Source organism: Colius striatus, chromosome 29, assembly GCF_028858725.1.
Source record: "Colius striatus isolate bColStr4 chromosome 29, bColStr4.1.hap1, whole genome shotgun sequence".
NCBI lineage: Eukaryota > Metazoa > Chordata > Aves > Coliiformes > Coliidae > Colius > Colius striatus.
The window spans coordinates 871,463-890,213 of record NC_084787.1 but is presented as its reverse complement, the minus strand read 5'-3'; the positions used below and the strand labels follow the sequence as shown (position 1 = coordinate 890,213).

Sequence of the window (18,751 nt, the reverse complement as noted above, 5' to 3'; positions counted from 1 at the left end):
GGGGACAAAACCCAACTCAACACACCCCCGGTGAAGTGACCCGGGAGCCTTCTCCTGAGGTGCTGGAAACAGCAGGGGAGAACTTAATCCTCCAGATGGTTTCACCCCTTTACATCTGAAAGGTGATGCTGCTGCATTCCTGCAGTATTCATGAGGGGCCAGGATGATGCAGGAGCTGGGGACACGGTGCAGGAGCTGGGGACAGCGTGGCAGGGCGAGGGGTGCAGCATCCATCTGTGCACAGAGAGGTAAGGACACGGGATGGGGCTGAGACCTGGGGCTTGCTGTGGTCTCTGGGTGCTGCAGGACTTGGTCCTGATGGTTTGTGTGCTCTTGGAGCAGACATTAGCTTTATAAACATATCTTAAGAGTAAATAGAGATATACCTTCTATATACATACACACAGACCTTATATATCTGGTATATATTGACCTCATAGATATATGTACAGACCTTGCATATAAATAATGAGTTCACAGATATATAGAGATATATTGACCCCATGAACACTTATAAGCCCCTAAGGGGTGGGTGTCAGGGGGATGGGGCCAGTGTTTGGTGTGTAGTGGCCAGTGACAGCACAAGGGGTGATGGACATCAGCTGGGACACAAACAGTTCCACTTAAACCCAAGGAGCAAGTGCTTTGGTGCTGAGCTGAGGGAGCCCTGGCCCAGGCTGCCCAGGGAGGGTGTGGAGGCTCCTTCTCAGGAGGTTCCCAAACCCCCCTGGACACATTCCTGAGCCTCCTGAGCGAGGGGAACCTGCTGTAGCAGGGGCTGGGGCTGCAGCAGCTCTGCAAGGCCCTTCCAGCCCCCACCATTCCCTGATTCTATGATTCCCCCGTGCCCTGCAACCTGCCTGCCCCTGTGGATCCCACCCCTCTGTGCCCCACAGGGATGCCACTGGCAGATGGGCTCTTGGGGCCCTGCACCTGAGAGCCACTGACATGGAGAACACCACGGCACCGCCAGCAGTCGACCTGGACAAGGGCTTTGCCATGGCCTTCGTGGTGCTCCTGTGCCTGTTCCTCCTGGCCATGGCGGTGCGGTGCGGGAAGCTCATCGTGGATCCCTACAGCGCCATCCCCACCTCCACCTGGGAGGAGGAGCAGATCAACTGAGCCAGGATTAGCTGAGATCCCCCCAGCACCCCCAGACACCCCAGCCCCACAGCCCTCCCCTCACCACGGGGTGCCCAGGGCCCATCCCCGGCCCCCCTGGCACCCACCACCACGGGATCTCAGCCTTTCCAGGACCACCCAGCACCCCACCTCCAGCACCAGCAAGGACCCTCAGCACCTCACCCTCCCCTCAGCATCCTCAGAGCTCTCCATCACTCCCAGTGCCTCAGCAGCAAGCCCTACCCCAGACCCTCAGGGCTCCCCATTCCTCCTCAGCAGCCTGGGAGCTCCCTGTTACTCCTTCTCAGGACCCTCCAGGCCCCTCAGAGCCCTCCATCACCCCTCCAGGCCCCTCAGATCCCCCCATCACCCCTCCAGGACCTCTCCAGGCCCCCCAGAGCCCCCCATCACCCCTCCAGGACCTCTCCAGACCCCTCACAGCCCCCCATCGCCCCTCCAGGACCTCCCCAGGCCCCTCAGAGCCCCCCATCACCCCTCCAGGCCCCTCAGAGCCCCCCATCAGCCCGCCAGGACCTCTCCAGGCCCCTCAGAGCCCCCCACCACCCCTCCAGGACCCTCACAGCCCCCCATCGCCCCTCCAGGACCTCTCGAGGCCCCTCAGAGCCCCCTATCACCCCTCCAGGACCCCTCCAGCACCTCCCCAGGCCCCTCAGAGCCCCCCATCGCCCCTCCAGGCCCCTCAGAGCCCCCCACCGCCCCTCCAGCACCTGAGGGCCGCCTCGCTGCCCGCCGCTCTCCGCTAGGGGGCGGCACTGCGCCTATTTAAGGGCTGGGCGCTGGCCCCGCCCCTCCGCGCGCGCGCGGCGGCCGGTTGCGCTTCCCGGAAGTGACGTCAGGCGGAAGCCGGTACCGGAGGAACGTTCCCCCCGCAGCCCCCTCCCCGCCCCTCCCCCCCCACCCCCGGCCTTCTCCTCCTCAACAAGCGGGGTGGCGGCCGCCCCCGGGCCCTGGGGCCTCGGTAAGAGACACGGGGGCTGGGGGGTGTGGGAAGGGGCTGGGGGGTCGGGGGAGGTGAGGAGAGTGGGAGGGGGCTGTGGGGCAGGGGGAGGTTGGAGGGAGCTGTGTGGGGCAGGCTGAGGTGGAGAGGTTGGGACAGGGCTGCAGGGCAGGGGGAGGTTGGAGGGGGCTGTGTGGGGTAGGGAGAGGTGGGGAGGGTGGGAGGGGGCTGTGGGGCAGGGGGAGGTTGGAGGGAGCTGTGTGGGGCAGGGGGAGGTGGGAGGGGGCTGTGGGGCAGGGGGAGGTTGGAGGGAGCTGTGTGGGGCAGGGGGAGGTTGGAGGGAGCTGTGTGGGGCAGGGGGAAGTGGGGAGAGTGGGAGGGGGCTGTGGGGCAGGGGGAGGTTGGAGGGAGCTGTGTGGGGCAGGCTGAGGTGGAGAGGTTGGGACAGGGCTGCAGGGCAGGGGGAGGTTGGAGGGGGCTGTGTGGGGCAGGGGGAGGTGGGGAGGGTGGGAGGGGGCTGTGGGGCAGGGGGAGGTGGGGGGAGCCTGTGAGAGGATGATGGTGGGGCAGGGGGCTGGGAGCAGGAGGTGTGGGGGGACAGCGGAGTGAGGGGAGCTGGGGGCCTGTGGGGCAGAGGAGAGGGAGCTGAGGGCTTTGGGGGAGTGCCTGGGGTGAGAGGAGAGCGTGAGGGGTCTGCAGGCTGGGGGAAGGGGGTTGTTCTGAGGCTGGGGGCAGGGGTGTGATGGAAGAGAAGAGGGGGCACGAGGCAGGAAGCGAGAGGGGGCTGGAGATGGGGCTTGTGCTGAGATACAGATGGAGAGATCAAAAAGAGAGGAAAGTGCCCACGAGGACAGGGAGCACACATGAGAGTACAGGGGCTGGATGGAGTATCACCAGCCCCAGCTCAAAGGGGGGATGTGGGGCAGGATGTGGGGCCATCCTCAGGGCTGGGTGTCATCCAGTTCTTTAACACCCCCAGGCAGGGGAGGACAGGGACAATTCTGGGCTACAGAACTGTGGGGCAGGTGGGGAGAGGCACCTGCCTGGTTGGGGACAGATCAGACATGTCAGGAATCCTCTGACTGGCTGCACACTTTGCTCTTTGGTTGTTTCTATCTCATGGAGATGTTGCCTTAACATTTTCTCCCCAACAAGCTTTCAAAGCCAGGCTGTGCCTCAGATGTGCCACAGCAGAGTCTCACCCAGCCTTTCTCACCCTTTCTGTGGTGTCAGGTGCTGCAGAAATGGATTCCCAGGAGATCAAAGAGCTGCAGCAAGAAGTGATGGAGGAGCTGGGAATCTCCATGGAGGAGCTCCAGGAAATCCTTGACAAAGAGCTGGAGAAGTTTGAGTGTGTGAAGCAGAGGAAGCAGCAGCTGGAGGAGCTGGAGAGGTGTGTGAAGCAGAAGGAGGAGGAGGTGGCTCACGTCGACCGGCTCTTCGACGATGCTTCAAGGTGGGAACTGCAGCCACGTGTCTGAGTTGGGCCTTGGGGTGGAGGAGGGTGAGATCAGAGAGTCATTTTGGTTGGAAAAGCCCTTTAGGATCATCAAGTCCCTGCCCTCACCCTGCCCAGCCCAGCACTGACCCCTCAGCACCTCACCCCACGGCTCTGGGATCCCTGCAGGGCTGGGCACTGCCCCAGCTCCCTGGGCAGCCTGGCACAGGGGCTCACACCCCTCTCAGGGCAACAGTTCTGCCTCAGCTCCAGCCTCAACCTCCCCTGGGGCAACTCCAAGCTGTTGCCTCTTGTCCTGTCAGTTGAGCAGTGCTGCCCCTTTCCCCTGGGTGCAGCCTGAGGGTGGTTATTGAGGGATAATTCAATGGCCTGAAATCCTTCATGTGAAGATTCCTCCCTCCCCTCACCCTGGTTGTATTTCCTTTAGCAGCTGCCTGTGTGGGATGAGCTGAGCTCACCTTGCCTGCTGTTTTTTCCCTCCCCTGTCTCTTGCCCAGAGCCATTGATAAGTGTGAGAGCCTGGTGAAGGATCTCTACTCCAAACTGGGCCTCCAGTACCGGGAGAGCAGCTCTGAGGACGAGGAGGCAGCTGCCAAGACCACAGAAGTGATTGAGATCCCAGATGAGGATGATGATGATGTCATGAGCATCGATCCAGGCTGGAAGCACAGTTCAGTATCTCGTTGTGCTGCACAATACCAAGGGGAGAGGTGACCTGAGCGTGTCCTGGCAGCCAGGCAGGGCTGTGAGCAGGACAGGGTCATGGGGGCAATGCTTTCACCTCGTGAGGAGCAGCACCACTGGCATGGCCTGTAACTATCCCATGCTTCCTGCAGTCCCAAGCTGGGTCTTCTCCCCTTTCCCACCTGCCTGACCACTGTCCCCAGCAAACACTGTCCCTGTGGGGAGCTGCCCTGCTCAGTCAAACCCTGCAGTGTGTTCCCTGAGGAGGCTTTTCAGTGGGTGTTTTCCTCTCTTCCCTCTGGGGTTCTTTTGGTGGCTTAACAAGGGTGGTTTTTTTTCCTCCCCAAGATGTTTTCAACCACTTCTTTCTTTTCTTTTAAACACAGGTGATAATAGTCCCAGAGTCACAAAGGATCAGACCCTGGTGAGTTGGAAAAGACCTGACTGTGGGTTCCTTCCAGAGCAGGGTTTTGCTGCCATGCTTTAGCCAGTGCTGGTTGGATTTGGGGCTAAACAGAAAAGGTTCCTCATCTGCCTCCTTCCCTCCCTGCAGCTGAGGGAAGCCATGGCTGCCATGAGAAAGTCTGCTCAGGATGTTCAGAAGTTTATGGATGCTGTCAACAAGAAAAGCAACGCCCAGGATGCCCCAAAGGGTGAGTGTGGCCAGAGCCAGGCCCTGGCTGTGCCTCACATCTCTTGGTTTGCTTTCTGAGTATAAAAAAACCAACCCAACTCTTCTGTCTCCCTGCTGGGAAGGCTCACTGGGACACAGTGATTCCAGCCCCTGGCTTTCTCAAAGCCCTTTCCAAAAGCAGCTGCAGTGGTGCAGTTTCCATAACCTAAAGGCTTTTTAGTGATGCTTAAGCATCACTTGCTGATCTGGTAAAACCAAGGCACTTAGGCTGACTGGGGTAAATGAAAGGCAGAATTCCTCCTGCCTCAGGAGCTTTTGAGGCAATTCCTAACTCACCTCCTGTTGCTGTTCCTTGAGTAGATGCACAAACCCCTCAGGAGACTCCTGGCACCGTCCAGCCCGTGGCTGGGGGTGATCTGAGCAACGATGGGGATCTGAACGTTGGCATGAGGATCCTGGGCAAGAAGAGAACCAAAACATGGCACAAAGGAACTCTGATTGCTATCCCAACAGTTGGTATGTCCCTGTGGCTTTCACTAAGCTTTGGGTGGGTGAGGTTGGTCGGGCTTGGAGCAGCAGCTCTGCAATAGCTGCCTCTCCAAATGGGTGTCTGAAAGGCTCTCAGATCAGCTCTGAACCTGGCTCAGAACACTGCAGGGCATTGGATTGGAATGAAATCACTTGGCTTCCCTTTATCTTGCCGCCTTGGCATGTCTTGCAGGTGCTGGGAGGAAGTACAAAGTGAAGTTTGATAACAAAGGGAAGAGTTTGCTGTCTGGCAACCACATTGCTTACGACTATCACCCCTCCCCTGAGAAGCACTACGTGGGCAGCCGTGTGGTGGCCAAGTACAAGGATGGGAATCAGGTTTGGCTCTATGCTGGCATTGTGGCTGAAACCCCAAACGTGAAGAATAAAGACAGGTATTGATTCTCCTCCCCAGACATCTGCCCTTTCCCTTTCTCTCTGGGTTTGTTCTCTTGGTTTGGTTTGTAGGACTGAAGAGGTGTGTTTGTTATGGAGGGAGCTGCATTCTTTCCTGTGTTTCTTTAGTCTTATCTCTGAAAGCTCTGGGTGGAGCTTCCACTCAATTACTCATGTCCCTGAGTCAGAAATTCTACCTGGTAATTCATTCAGATGATCACCCAGATCTCAGCCTGTGCTGCTCCAGGCAGGAGCCACCAGCCCTGGGAACACTCAGTGTTGCCAAAGCACAGGGGAGGGCTGAAGCAGCCTGTTCAGTCACCTGAGAATAAGGGGCAGGGCTTCTGCCAAGATGTGGTTTAGGCTCCTGGTGTTTCTGAGGAGATTCAGAAGGGGTGGGATCTCCCTGTGTCAGTCGTGGACCTGCCATAAATGCCTCATTGTGTCCAGTCCTACCTGGTAGGTGTTTGGTAACTGAAAATGAACTGTGTTTGTGACTCACATTGCAAATCAGCTGCTCCTGGCTAGGCTGGCTGGAATGCTGGTCTCATAATGCAGCCTTTATACAGCTCCAGAGCCTGAAGCCATTCCTCAGAGGCACACAGCTTGGTGTCCATCCTCCTGGGTGTCCCCACAGGCCCTGGGGCCTCTGCCCTGCTGCTCTCTTGTCTGCCTGTCGAGCCCTGGAGCTGTCCTCCAGCTCCCTCCCTCTTCAAGTCACCTTGTGCAGCCTCTGCTGCTGCTTTTGCTCCAGAGGCAATCTTTTCTTGCAGAGATGAGAAGCAATTAAATGTCTTTTCCCGTGGCCAAGGCTCAGAGGGAATGTGGAGCTGAGGGAAGGGGGCCTGGCTGTGCCATGCTGCTGGGCAGAAGCGATGGCTTCGTGCTGTCCTCACCCACTATCTGATTGGAGAGCCTTTGGGACTGGCAGGAGAAGTGGGAGGGGTGTCCCACTCCCACTGCTGATGTGGAGCTGCCTTTTGCTGGGCTCTTTCTGCTTCCAACCTCCAGCTGCTGCTCTTCTGCAGGTTCCTGATCTTCTTCGACGACGGCTACGCTTCGTACGTCAAGGAGTGGGAGCTGTACCCGGTCTGCAGGCCATGTGAGTGACCCCCTGTGACCTCACACTGAGGTGGGACAGCACAGAGAGCCCTTGGGCACAGGAGACATCCTGGCTCCAGAGGACAGGGACAGACTGAAGGGGTTTTGGCCCTGCTGCCAAAAATCCGGCTGCTTGGTGGGAAAATCCAACTGGAGGCTCTTGAAAAACACAAACCCAAAAGAATTCAGTGATACTCGTGGTAAAAGTCTTTCCTCCTTTTCCTTTTCTCCCATCCTGGACAGTGAAAAAGACCTGGGAAGACATAGAGGATGTTTCCTGCCGAGATTTCATCGAGGAGTACATCACAGCCTACCCCAACCGGCCCATGGTGCTGCTCAAGAGCGGGCAGCTCATCAAAACAGAGTGGGAAGGGACCTGGTGGAAATCCAGAGTGGAAGAAGTGGATGGCAGCCTGGTCAAAATCCTGTTCCTGGTAGGACAATTTCCCTTCTCCCATTAGAGGGGTTAAATTTGAGCAGGGTGAGGGGGCTTTTCCTCAACAGGATGGAGCAGGTGCTTTGTTTAGTAGTTAAACCACCAGTTTCTGCTTCCATTTGCATGGCCAAGGCTTCAGAAGCCCTTTAAAGCATTTTGCACGTGATACTTTCAAGTGGGAGATGAATAAGAAGCAAAATCCATCCCCTGCAGGTGTTCTGTCCTGTTCTCTGCCCTGGTGTAAACACCTGGCAGTGCCTTCTGCCCAAATCCAAACGGAGGAGCAGGACAGAAACCCAGCAGAAGCTTCCCCATTGTGCTGGCTCAAACTCTGCACCAATTAACTGACACTGTCTCTGTGCCCCTTGTGCCTCCCTTCCTGCCTAGATAAGGGCCCTGAGGCTGGGGAAGACGTTGTGCACTTGCAAGTGTAAGCTCCCCGTGGCAGAGCAGGTCTGGGCTGTGCTGAGGAGTTCATTCTCTTGTCTCCTGAGGGAGGCTGGTTTCTCCAGTGCTTCATTACTCAGTTGTTGGGGCCAAGCACAGAACCACATTTCAGCTTTGGGGTCTTGCTCCTGCTCTTTCTAGATGCAGTTTGTATTCAGCCTTCCCCTGGATGTGCTGAACTCTGGCCCTTGGCCTCCGTGGTGTGTGGAGGCCGAGGCTTTGCTCCCTTTCCACTCGTGCCTCGCTGTGAAGGCCTGGGCTTGCAGCCTGGGGTTGTTGCTGTGAGTGTTGTTCTCTCCTCCCTGCAGGATGACAAACGTTGTGAGTGGATTTACCGGGGTTCCACCCGCCTGGAGCCCATGTTCAGCATGAAAACCTCCACGGCCTCCACCCAGGAGAAGAAGCAAAGTGGACAAGCAAGGACTCGTCCCAACGTGGGTGTGTGGCACCTCTTTCTGTGTCTCCTGGGGTCGGAGCCCAACTCCTCACGGGTCAGGGGGTTTGGGAGGTTCTTGGGGGGTTTGTTTGGTTGTGGTGGAGTGGTTTTTTGTTGCAGCAGAACTCCTGGAGGCTGAAGACTCACAGTGGGCTTTTCCTCCTGGCAAAGCCAGGCTGCACTTGTGTGGAGTGGCCAGAATCTGTCTGGGGTGACTGGGAGCTCAGGCAGTGACCCACTGTTAGTTGCAGCAGCCTGGTTCAGTTGCCTGTCAGGGACTAAATCAGCATCCTGTGGCTGATGCCACAACCTTGGGCAGCTGTTGGAGACTTTCCCTGTTGAGCCTTTGCTTTTTCCCTTTGCCCCCCGTTCCCAACCAGGCGCGGTGAGGAGCAAAGGCCCCGTGGTGCAGTACACACAGGATCTCACCGGAGCTGGCACCCAGTACAAACCTCTGGAGCAGATGCAGGCGGCCTCGAGGGCCACACGTTCCACCTCCCCACAACCTGCTGAGATGGAGTAAGTACCTGAGGCCCTTCTCTGCTCCCACTGCTCCCTCCTTTGCCTTTCGTCTCCAGTGCTTGGCTCTCGCAGGCTCCACCTCTTTCTGTGCAGAGGAATCCTCGCCTCTGGGTTTCCTCCACCGCTCAGGCTGGGTTCCTGGCCACACCACTTGGTTTTAGCCACGCTGCTGGGGCAATCTCTGGCTACAAAGGCTGCAGCAGGAGGAGTTTGGGGGCGGGAGCAGCTGCCAGCCCTGCAGCCCGGTGCCGTTGTTCTCACTCAGGGCTACAGCTTCACCCTTGATGCGTTTCCGAGTTTGAGCCTTTGCTCCTTCTCTTCTGAGAATCTGAATTGCTCCCTCGTGTCACGATCCAGGCCCTGGCCCCCGGCTGCCCTGGTTCCCTCCTCCTGGACTGACCTGCTCCCGCCCCTCGATGGCTCAGGAGGCTCTGAGAACTCGGGATCAGTGCTCGGTCTCAGTGCTCACACGCTGAGGCGCGGCCGGGTCCGGGCCGGTGCCGGAGGAGGCCCGGATGAAGTTGGAGCTCGGCTTTGTGACGAAGGGAACGTGTTGGACAGCGCCAGGGCACCCAGCCCCGAGCCCTGGGACTCGAGTCCCTGGCAGGGGCAGGCAGATGCCGTCCCGGTCCATTTGTGTCCCCGCTGTGGATTCCCCACGCGAGCGTTCGGCCGCCTGCTGCCCTGCCAGCACATCTTCTGCTCTCACTGTGCCCTGCAGCACGGGCAGGGGGGCGACAGGAGGTGTCCCAGCTGTGAGGAACCTGTGCAGCAAGTCAGTCTCTGTCCACCTGATGCTCTCTACGTGTAGCAGCAGCCAGGAGACCCCAGGTGCCCCCAGCCTGGAGGGGCTTTGCCTGTACCTGTGCAGTGTGTCCCATCTGGCCCTGGACCCGGGGGTCACCGTGGAAAGGCTCCTCCTGGGCCATCCTCACCCACACCTGGGAGCTGAAGCTGTCATAGCCTTGTCCCTCATCTCATGGGTAACGAAGAGGCTGATGCTGAAGGAGGTTTGGTCCAGCCTGAGGGACTCACACTCAGCCATCCTGGTTGGCTCCTCAGCCATCGCTCCAGGGCTCCACCTGTGAGCAGAGGAAGAACTGGGCTGTTACCTCAGCCTGAGCTGGCGAGGGGGAAGGGAAGATGCACAAGGCCTGCAGTGACCTGCCAGCCCACACTCTGCCAGCCCAGTCTCTCCCTGTCCATTTAACCCTCGTGCAGTGGTTACAAGAAGCCTTTTGAGGGGTTTTTTTTTGACTCTTTTGACTTGAGGATCTTGCTTTCAGGTCTAAGCCAAGCAGACACTACAGCCATTTCCCTGCTCTGCCATTAACTGATGCTCAAACGACACCTTGAACAGATCTGAACACTGACTGCAGCAGTCACTCTGCCCCTGGCCCTGCTCTCCTCTTGGGTTAAAAGCACACGTTGGTTTTAGACTATTAAAACTGAGAGAATGGTTTCTTCACTCTGGTGTTCTCTTTACTGTGAGGAAGGCCTGGTTCTCTTCCCTCCCTGGTCTCACTTCCAGGTGGTCCTGCAGTGCCAGGGAGCTGCTCTCAGCCATTTCTGCCTGACTCAGGCCTGTTGGAGGAAGCTTTTTTTTCTCTTTGCTCTTCAGTTCTGAGACACATGTCGACATCTCGCTCTTTAAGGCAGATGTTTGCAGAAACAGTTGCCCTCTGCTGCTCTCTCTTTCTGCCCTGATACCATAACTAGGTTCTTTCCACTCAAGGGGGGCTGCTTTGGGGTGATTTTTTTCCATTCCATCAGATTAATGCATTGGAAACCTCCCCTGTTGCTTCCTCAGCGTGGGAGGGCTGGTGTCTGCCCCGTGCCTCCCACCTCCCCGAGCTGCAGAGGTGCTTGGGAGCCCCTCAGAGCCCTCCCTCAGTGATGTTATTCCACACCTCTCTACAACCTTACCTGGCTGAGACAAAAGTGTCCTCTGTACTTGTTCCTCCCACTGCCCAGTTCTGCAAACTCTTATTTCTGCCACTCCAGGGGTTTCTTCACATACTGGTTTGTCCTGCTGCCTGAAGGCAGAGCCTTGGCCTCCTCCTCACGCTCCTCCTCACCCCCACAGCTCACTCCCAGACAAACAGAGGGAGTTTTTCTGACACATCCAAGTTCTGGCATGCCCTGGGGCTGTTGCAGGTGGCTGAGTTTAGGCAGACATCCCCTCAGGTTCTCTCAGAGGGGTCCCTGTTGTTGACTTCTGTGGGGAATCCTCCTTTGGGCCGCCTCTGAACGCTCCCCATCAGCCCAGCGTGTGCATCTCACAAACCACCTCCCTTCTTCCCTCCTGCAGGTGCTCTGACAGTCAGCTGGCCCAATCCAGGAAGCAAGTGGCCAAGAAGAGCACGTCCTTCCGTCCTGGCTCGGTGGGCTCTGGCCACTCCTCACCTTCCTCCCCGGTGCTGAGCGAGGCGCCGGCGGGACGGGCGGCAGCGGCCCAGCAGCACCGGTAAGCAGCCGCTTGCTGCGGCTCCCGTGGCCTTGGCAGGGGCTGGGGGGAGGTTGGTGCACGTTGGGGGCTTCTTTGGTTGAGCTCAGGTTTGTTTTCTGAGGGACTGACACCTTTTGTTTGCCAGCTTGGCTGATCCCGAGCATTTGTGTTCCTCTGACTCTGTACTCTCTCTCTCTTTGGGTGCTCTGCTGGTGGTTTGAGCCTGGAGGGTCTCTCTTCAGTTCTGACCAGCTCCTGGTTTAGATTTGAGGGTGGTTTTTGTGTTCTCTGGTGCTGGTAACATCCCCTTTGGGGCCTGTCCAGCCTCACTCCCCATGGCCAGTGGGGTTTGTGTCTGACTGGCCGGGGCAGCCAAACCAGGGGCCTGTCCCAGTGTGTCACTGCTCTGCTGGAATCCTGGGATCAGACAATCAGAGAGATATTTTGGTTGGAAAAGACCCATCAGGTCTAAGTCCTGCCCTCACCCAGTGCTGACCCACAGCCCTCAGCACCTCAGCTCCATGGCTTTGGGCTCCCTCCAGGGCTGGGCACTGCCCCAGCTCCCTGGGCAGCCTGGCACAGGGGCTGACACCCCTCTCAGGGAAACAGTTCTGCCTCAGCTCCAAGCTCAACCCCGCCTTGGGCAACTTGAGGCTGTTTCCTCTTGTTCCTTGTGAGCAGAGCCCGACCCCCAGCTCCCTGCAGCCTCCTGTCAGGGAGTGTCAGAGAGTGCTGCTGTCCCCCCTCAGCCTCTTCTCCAGCCTCAACACCCCCATTCCCTCACCCCCTTCCCCAGCTCTGACCACGCTCCAGCTTGACATTTTGAGGAGGAAACACCCCTTTCCCCCTCAACCCCAACCCCTCAGCATGTCTCCCCACCCCCCTCCCAGCCTCTCCAGCAGCAGCGCTGCCGGCACCTTCCACGGCATGATGGACCGTGTGCCCAGCGAACCCTCCTACCGAGCCCCTCTGGAGAAGCTCTTCTACCTGCCCCACGTGTGCAGCTACAGCTGCCTGTCGCGGGTGAGGCCCATCCGCAGCGACCAGTACCGCAGCAGGAACCCTCTGCTCATCCCCCTGCTCTACGACTTCCGCCGCATGACGGCGCGGCGCCGCGTCAACCGCAAGATGGGCTTCCACGTGCTGTACAAGACGCCGTGCGGGCTGTGCCTCAGGACCATGCAGGAGATCGAGCGCTACCTGTTCGAGACCGACTGTGACTTCTTGTTCCTGGAGATGTTCTGCCTGGATCCCTACGTGCTGGTGGATCGCAAGTTCGAGCCCTACAAGCCTTATTATTACATCGCCGACATCACCAAGGGCAGGGAGGACGTGCCCCTGTCCTGCGTCAACGAGATCGACGGCACGCCCCCGCCACAGGTCGCCTACAGCAAGGAGAGGATCCCCGGCAAGGGCGTCTACATCAACACCAGCTGGGAGTTCCTGGTGGGCTGCGACTGCAAGGACGGCTGCAGGGACAAGTAGGTGACTGCTCGTCACCTCGGGGGAGGTTTGTACAGTCACAGACTGGATGGGGGTTGGAAGGGACCAGCTCATCAACTGCAGCCCCCCTGCAGAAGCAGATCCCACCCAGATCAGGTCACACAGGAATGTCCAGGAGGGTCCTGAAGCCCTCCAGGGAAGGAGCCTCCACACCCTCCCTGTGCAGCCTGGGCCAGGGCTCCCTCAGCTCACAGTACAACAGCTTTTCCTTATGTTTCAATGGGACTGTTTGTGTTCCAGCTCCATCCCATCACCCCTTGTGCTGTTGCTGGACACCTCCCAAAAATGTGCTGCCCCAGTCTCCTGACACCCACCACTGAGATACTTGTCAGTATTAATGAGATCCCCCCTCAGTCTCCCCCAGACTGAACAGCCCCAGGGCTGCAGCCTTTCCTCCTCACACACATGTTGCAGCCCCTCAGCATCCTGGCAGCCCTGCACTGGCCTCTCTGCAGCACTTCCCTGTCTCTCCTGAGCTGGGCAGCCCAGCACTGGCCACAGGAGTCCAGCTGAGGCCTCCCCAGGGCAGAGCAGGACTTACCTCACCCTGCTGCCCACACTCTCTTGCTGCATCCCAGGTTGAGCCCCCTGTGCCTGCCTCTGCACACTTACCCACAGAAGGATGTGATTTCTTTTCCTCTCCTGGCATGGCCTGCTGGGGAGATGAGGGAGAGCAGTAGATGACATCTGCCTTGGCTTCAGTGAGGCTTTTGACAGTTTCTCCCATAACATCCTCATAGTTGAGCTCCAGAATGTGGGTTGGATGAGTCTTGGCTGAGCGACAGAGACTCGGAGGCCTGGGGGGTTCCACAGGGGTTGGTTCTGGGGCCAGTCTTAACAACCTGGAAGAGGGGACAGAAGTGACCTTCAGTGAGGCCACTGGTGACACCAGACTGGGGTGAGTGGCACCAGAGACTGAGCTGCCAGGCAGTGAGAGCTGGGCACAGAGTCCTGCAGCTGGGGAGGAACAAGCCCAGCACCAGCCCAGGCTGGGGGTGCCCTGCTGCAGAGCAGCTCCAGGAGAGGTGGGCAGCGACTAACCACGAGCAGCAACGTGGCCTCATGGGCAGGAAAGCTGAGGGTTCTGGGGCCTGGGGTTGGGTTTTTATCGCTGTGTCTCTCTAGGTCCAAGTGTGCCTGTCACCAGCTGACCGTGCAGGCGACCGGCTGCACCCCGGGCGGGCAGATCAACCCCAACTCCGGCTACCAGCACAAGAGGCTGGAGGAATGTCTCCCCACAGGGTGAGCAGAGCTGCCCCTGGACCCTTCCCCCAGCCAGCAGCCCCGGGGAGACCCCACATCCCACACCACGGAGGAAGGTGTCACCGGCCTTTCCTGTTCCATCCTCCCCCCGCAGAGTTTATGAGTGCAACAAGAGGTGCAAGTGCAACACCAACATGTGCACCAACCGCCTGGTGCAGCACGGCCTCCAGGTCCGTCTGCAGCTCTTCAAGACTCAGAACAAGGGCTGGGGCATCCGCTGCCTGGACGACATCGCCAAGGGCTCCTTCGTCTGCATCTACGCGGGTGAGGCCTCGGCGCGTGCTCTGAGGGAGCAGCCTCTGCGCAGAGCCCGTCCCGGCACTCAGGGCTTGGGGTGGTGAAGGGAGTGGCCGGGGAGGGGGATGCAGAAAGTATTTGGCAAGGTTCTGGTTCCATCAGGCTCGAGCCAGGCCTGAGATGGAGGCTTTGCCCAAGCCAGAAGGGGTGTGGAGCTCTCCCTGTGCCTGCTCAGGGGATGGGAGCCTGGAGAGCTTCACCCAGGAGCTGGCAGCCCTTTGATGCCCCCAGCCATGTCCCTTCCTTTGCCCAGATCTGCAACAAGAGGCTGTGGGCTTGGGAGGGGGCATTGGGGCTGTTGCTGTGTGTGTGTGGGGAGTGAACTGAGGTGTCTCTGCCCCCTGTCTCCATCCAACCCCACGCTGGGACGTCTCCACAAACCCAGACTGTGCACAGGTTGAGCCATGAACTCTGAAACGAAACTCTTGGTGTTGCCTCTGCACAGTTACCCTCAGCTCCAGCTCCTTGGGGGCAAAGGCAGGTGTCTGAGTGGCTGGTGAGAGGTTCCCTCGGTGGCAGCCGCTTTACACCAGCCACGTGCTTCGGGGTTGTCGCTGCAGCAGCAGCGGGGCAGCGCCTCCCCCTTCCCCAGCCCGGCTGCAGGACCAGGGGGGGTCGTTTGCTCCTCACTGAACCTCTGGCAAGGATAAAACCACCCTCCCCATCCTTGCAGCAGAGTCACCCTCAGCTGTGTGTTCCAGGGAAGATCCTGACGGACGACTTCGCCGACAAAGAGGGGCTGGAGATGGGCGACGAGTATTTCGCCAACCTGGATCACATCGAGAGCGTGGAGAACTTCAAGGAGGGCTACGAGAGCGACGCGCGCTGCTCGTCGGACAGCAGCGGCGTGGACATGAAGGACGAGGAGGAGGAGAACACGGGCACGGAGGAGCAGGAGGAGTCCAACGAGGACAGCTCTGATGAAAACTTCTGCAAGAACGAGGGCTTCGGCAGCAGCGGCCTGGTGTGGCGCAGCTACGCCACCCGGCGCCAGACCCGCGGCCAGAGGGACAACGGGCTGTCGGAAACGGCCTCCAAGGACTCGGGGCCGGCCCAGCACGGCTGCCACGACGACCCCGCGCCCCCCGCCGCCCCCTGCAAGCTCCCGGTGTCGGAGGAGAGCTCCAAGAACAAAGTGGCCTCGTGGCTGAGCTCCAACAGCATGTCCGACGGCTTCCAGGACAACGACAGCGCTTCTTCCTTCAAGATGAGCGACGGCGGCGAGGCCAAAGGCTGCAAAACGGAGCAGCTCCCTGCTGAGAGGGAGAAAAGCTGCCCTGAGCACGAGGGAGAGCTGAAGGCGGCCAAGAAAGAGGTGAGGGAGGGCCCTGGGGCTGAGAGGTGGCGGGGAAGGAGCTGCAGACAGCCCCCAGCGGGGTGCGCTGTGGGGGCTGGTTGGGGTCCCCTTGCCTATGGCTCACTGGGGAGGCGCCTTTGTCCCTCCTGGGGGAAACTGTGGCCCAAGAGCCCACCAAGAGGTCGCTGGGCAGAAGCTGAGCTGAGCGTCCCCCCTGGCCAGGACACGGGTGGGACGCGGAGGAGGGGGCTGGGCTCACGGCCAGGCTGGTGTGTGGGGAGGGTTTGCACAGGGAGCGTGTTCATCTCGTGCTTCTCCCCTCTGCAGGAACTTGAGGATGCCTCCAAAATCCCCGGGTAAGGTTCCACAAATCCCCCTCTCCTGCTTTTTCCTTTCCCAACGTGACTCCACACGACTCCAGCCCCAACCTCAGACACATCCCTGCCACGGAACCCAGGGCACCTGGGCTTCAGGGGCACTCCCTGGCTCTGCCGCTCCCTGGGCCAGCTCCCTGGGGGGCTGTGAGTCGTCACCTGGCCTCGTGTCACCCCACAGGCTCAGCGACCTGGGCCGCATGTACGGCTACAACCCCAGTCCCCCCAAGCTGGAGGGAGTGCGGCGCCCGGCCAGCAAGACGGCGCTGCTGCAGAGCCGGCGGCACTGCCCCGCGGCGCAGCCCCCCGGAGACGTAAGCACGGAGCCTTCGGCCTCAGGGGGCTCACCTCTGCCTCACCAAGGGTTCAGGTTGCTTCTGTGCCGCGGGAGGAGGGGGGGACTCACCTCTGCTGAAGGGTTCAGGGTGTTTCTGTGGCTGTTTGAGCACTGGTGTAGGGGGTGTGGGGTGTAGTTGTCCCGGGGGGCAGCTGGTTTCCTGCTGGCTGATGGGGGTTTTGGGGTCCTGAAAGCCCTCAGAAAGAGGAGGGGGTGGTGAGGGGCTGCCCTGGCTGCACACCCAGCACTCCAGGGCAGGGCTGGGTGGAGGAAGCCATGCTGAGGGGTGGGGTTTTTGGGGGTCTTCTCCCTTCCCTGCGACCCCCTGAGCCCCTCAGGGTGCTGGGTGTGAGCGTGGGAGCCGCAGGGCTGAGCAGGAGCCGTTCCTGCCTCCCCCAGGACGTGCTGACCCTGTCCAGCAGCACCGACAGCGAGGGCGAGAACGGGCAGGCGGCGGCGGGACAGGCGCCCGGCACCACCAACGACAGCGACGACATCCAAACCATCTCCTCGGGCTCTGAGGAGGAGGAAGGAGACGACAAGAAGAACCCCTCGTCTGGGTCAGGTGAGGAGAAGCTGCTGAGGGGAGGAGGAACAAGGGCCAGCAGCAAATCTGGGCCAGAAGGCAGCGGGAAGGGCCGCTGGGGACACGGGAGCCGTGAGCGTGGCTCGTCCTGCTCCAAGCCCCGAAGCACCGAGCTCTGTCCCTTCCCCAGCTGCTGTTTGAGACCTGACCATGGCTCAGCCCTCACCCACCCTACAGCTGCAGGGATTTGAGGCAAAGCAGCCAAGAGGCTTCCTCTGGTGAGGCTCCAGCTCAAGCAGAGAGCTGGGAGGTGCCCAGGAGCGAGGCCAGGAGGAGAGTTTCCATCTGAGCTGCGTCGCTGGGGGAGGATCGGCGCGTCCCAGGGCTCCGCAGCTTCCTCTCCGGGGTCACAGCAGCGTTTCTGCTCCTGTCCTGGCAGGTCCAGTGAAGAGACAGGTGGCTGTGAAATCCACCCGAGGCTTCGCCCTCAAATCCACCCACGGCATCGCCATCAAATCCACGCCGCTGGCAGCGGGCGACAAGGGCGAGAGCGCGCCGGTGCGCAGGACCACGCGCCAGTTCTACGACGGCGAGGAATCCTGTTACATCATCGATGCCAAGCTGGAGGGGAACCTGGGCCGCTACCTCAACGTCAGTGCAGGGCCACAACACCCTGGGGCTGCTCCTCCCTGAAGGGGGGGAAGAGAGGGAGGGGGAGGAGGCTGAGGCTGAGTCAGTCCTTCCAGCGCCGGGCGCTCTGACTCAGCCCCGGGCAGGAGGGGAGGGCCGGTGGCTGCGTTGGGCAAGCTCAGCCGAGGCAGGAACGCTCCTTGTTTGTAAGGGCTGGTGTTTGCTGAGGGCCTCTCTGCTCTGCTCTCCCCTCACAGCACAGCTGCAGCCCCAACCTCTTCGTGCAGAACGTCTTCGTGGACACACACGACCTGCGCTTCCCCTGGGTCGCCTTCTTCGCCAGCAAGTGAGTGGGGGACGGGCCCCCAGGCCCAGGGGCTCGCTCAGACCCGGGGCTTCCTCCTCCTGGTACCTGCTTGTCCTGGAGCTGGCACCAGCCTGGGTGGGCAGGAGATTTTGGGTCTGTTTCCATCGGTTTGAGGCTTTTCCTACGGGGAGAGTTGAGGGGGGAGCAGCCGGTTCTGTCACAGGGCACCGAATCCCTGCCCCTGGGGCCACCCCACCGGAGTGATTCATCAGGGACCTTTGGCCTCTGCTCGCTGCAGAGCCAAAGGCAGCTTCACCCTTGCCCTGGGGAGATGGGCCTGTGCCACCCTGGCCAGCAGGGGCCAAGGTCAGCATCGCCCTCCACTCACGGGACGGTCCAGCAGCTGCTTTTTTGGAGTAGCCCCATCCCCCAGCCTCAGCTTTTGGGGTTTCTTTTGACTCCCCAGGAGGATACGAGCTGGCACAGAGCTGACCTGGGACTACAACTACGAAGTGGGCAGCGTGGAAGGCAAAGAGCTGCTGTGCTGCTGCGGGGCCATCGAGTGCCGGGGGCGGCTGCTGTGAGCCCTCCCGCTGCCCCTCTGCCAGGCTGCTGCTGTGAGCCCTTCACCAGGGCAAAAGCTGCTGCTCAGGAGGAGCTTTGTGGGGCTGGAACCACAGTTAACAGCAGCTTCCAGTTCTCCCCATCACTTGGCAAACGACAGAGACGTGACAGAGACCATCCCCCGTCAGCTGAGCCGGTACCTGCCCCAGCTCCAGCCTCTGCCACGTGGCTCTTTCCTCTTCTCTTCCACGTTTAAACCACAAAGCCCTGGGCAGCTCCAACTCAGAAGATGGTTCACAGAGCCTTTGGCCTGTCCCCACGGCCTGAGGGGTGGGATGGATCCAGCCTGGGCCCCTCTCACCCAGAGGCAACAAACCAACCCCCAACCTTCAACTGGTGTAAAGAATCTTTCCATTGTTCAAAAGCAATAAAGTTTGAGGTTTTTCTATTAAAAAAAAATGCCCAGAGCCCAACCCAGCCC

At 59.9% G+C, this 18,751-nt stretch overlaps 1 protein-coding gene across 2 annotated transcripts; it reads left to right on the top strand.

Moving 5' to 3' along the window:
• The first annotated feature begins 2,027 nt into the window (after positions 1–2,027).
• Positions 2,028–18,703, top strand: SETDB1 (SET domain bifurcated histone lysine methyltransferase 1). 2 transcript variants are annotated; one of them, XM_062016257.1, is made up of 22 exons: positions 2,028–2,101; positions 3,314–3,536; positions 4,037–4,209; positions 4,610–4,647; positions 4,777–4,876; positions 5,218–5,373; positions 5,579–5,780; positions 6,810–6,883; positions 7,126–7,316; positions 8,074–8,203; positions 8,582–8,720; positions 11,035–11,190; positions 12,063–12,653; positions 13,801–13,917; positions 14,033–14,202; positions 14,937–15,550; positions 15,860–15,888; positions 16,088–16,220; positions 16,643–16,808; positions 17,209–17,420; positions 17,657–17,745; positions 18,173–18,703. In XM_062016257.1, the coding sequence occupies exons 2-22, from the start codon at positions 3,325–3,327 to the stop codon at positions 18,288–18,290; spliced, it is 3,810 nt and encodes a 1,269-aa protein (XP_061872241.1). In that variant the 5' UTR covers positions 2,028–2,101; positions 3,314–3,324; the 3' UTR covers positions 18,291–18,703. The 2 variants fall into 2 exon arrangements, 1 of the variants encoding a protein (XP_061872241.1); XR_009820660.1 differs by lacking the exons at positions 12,063–12,653; positions 13,801–13,917; positions 14,033–14,202; ... (5 more) ...; positions 17,657–17,745; positions 18,173–18,703 and adding an exon at positions 9,081–10,210 and having other exon boundaries at positions 11,035–11,106.
• The last annotated feature ends 48 nt before the right edge of the window (positions 18,704–18,751 follow it).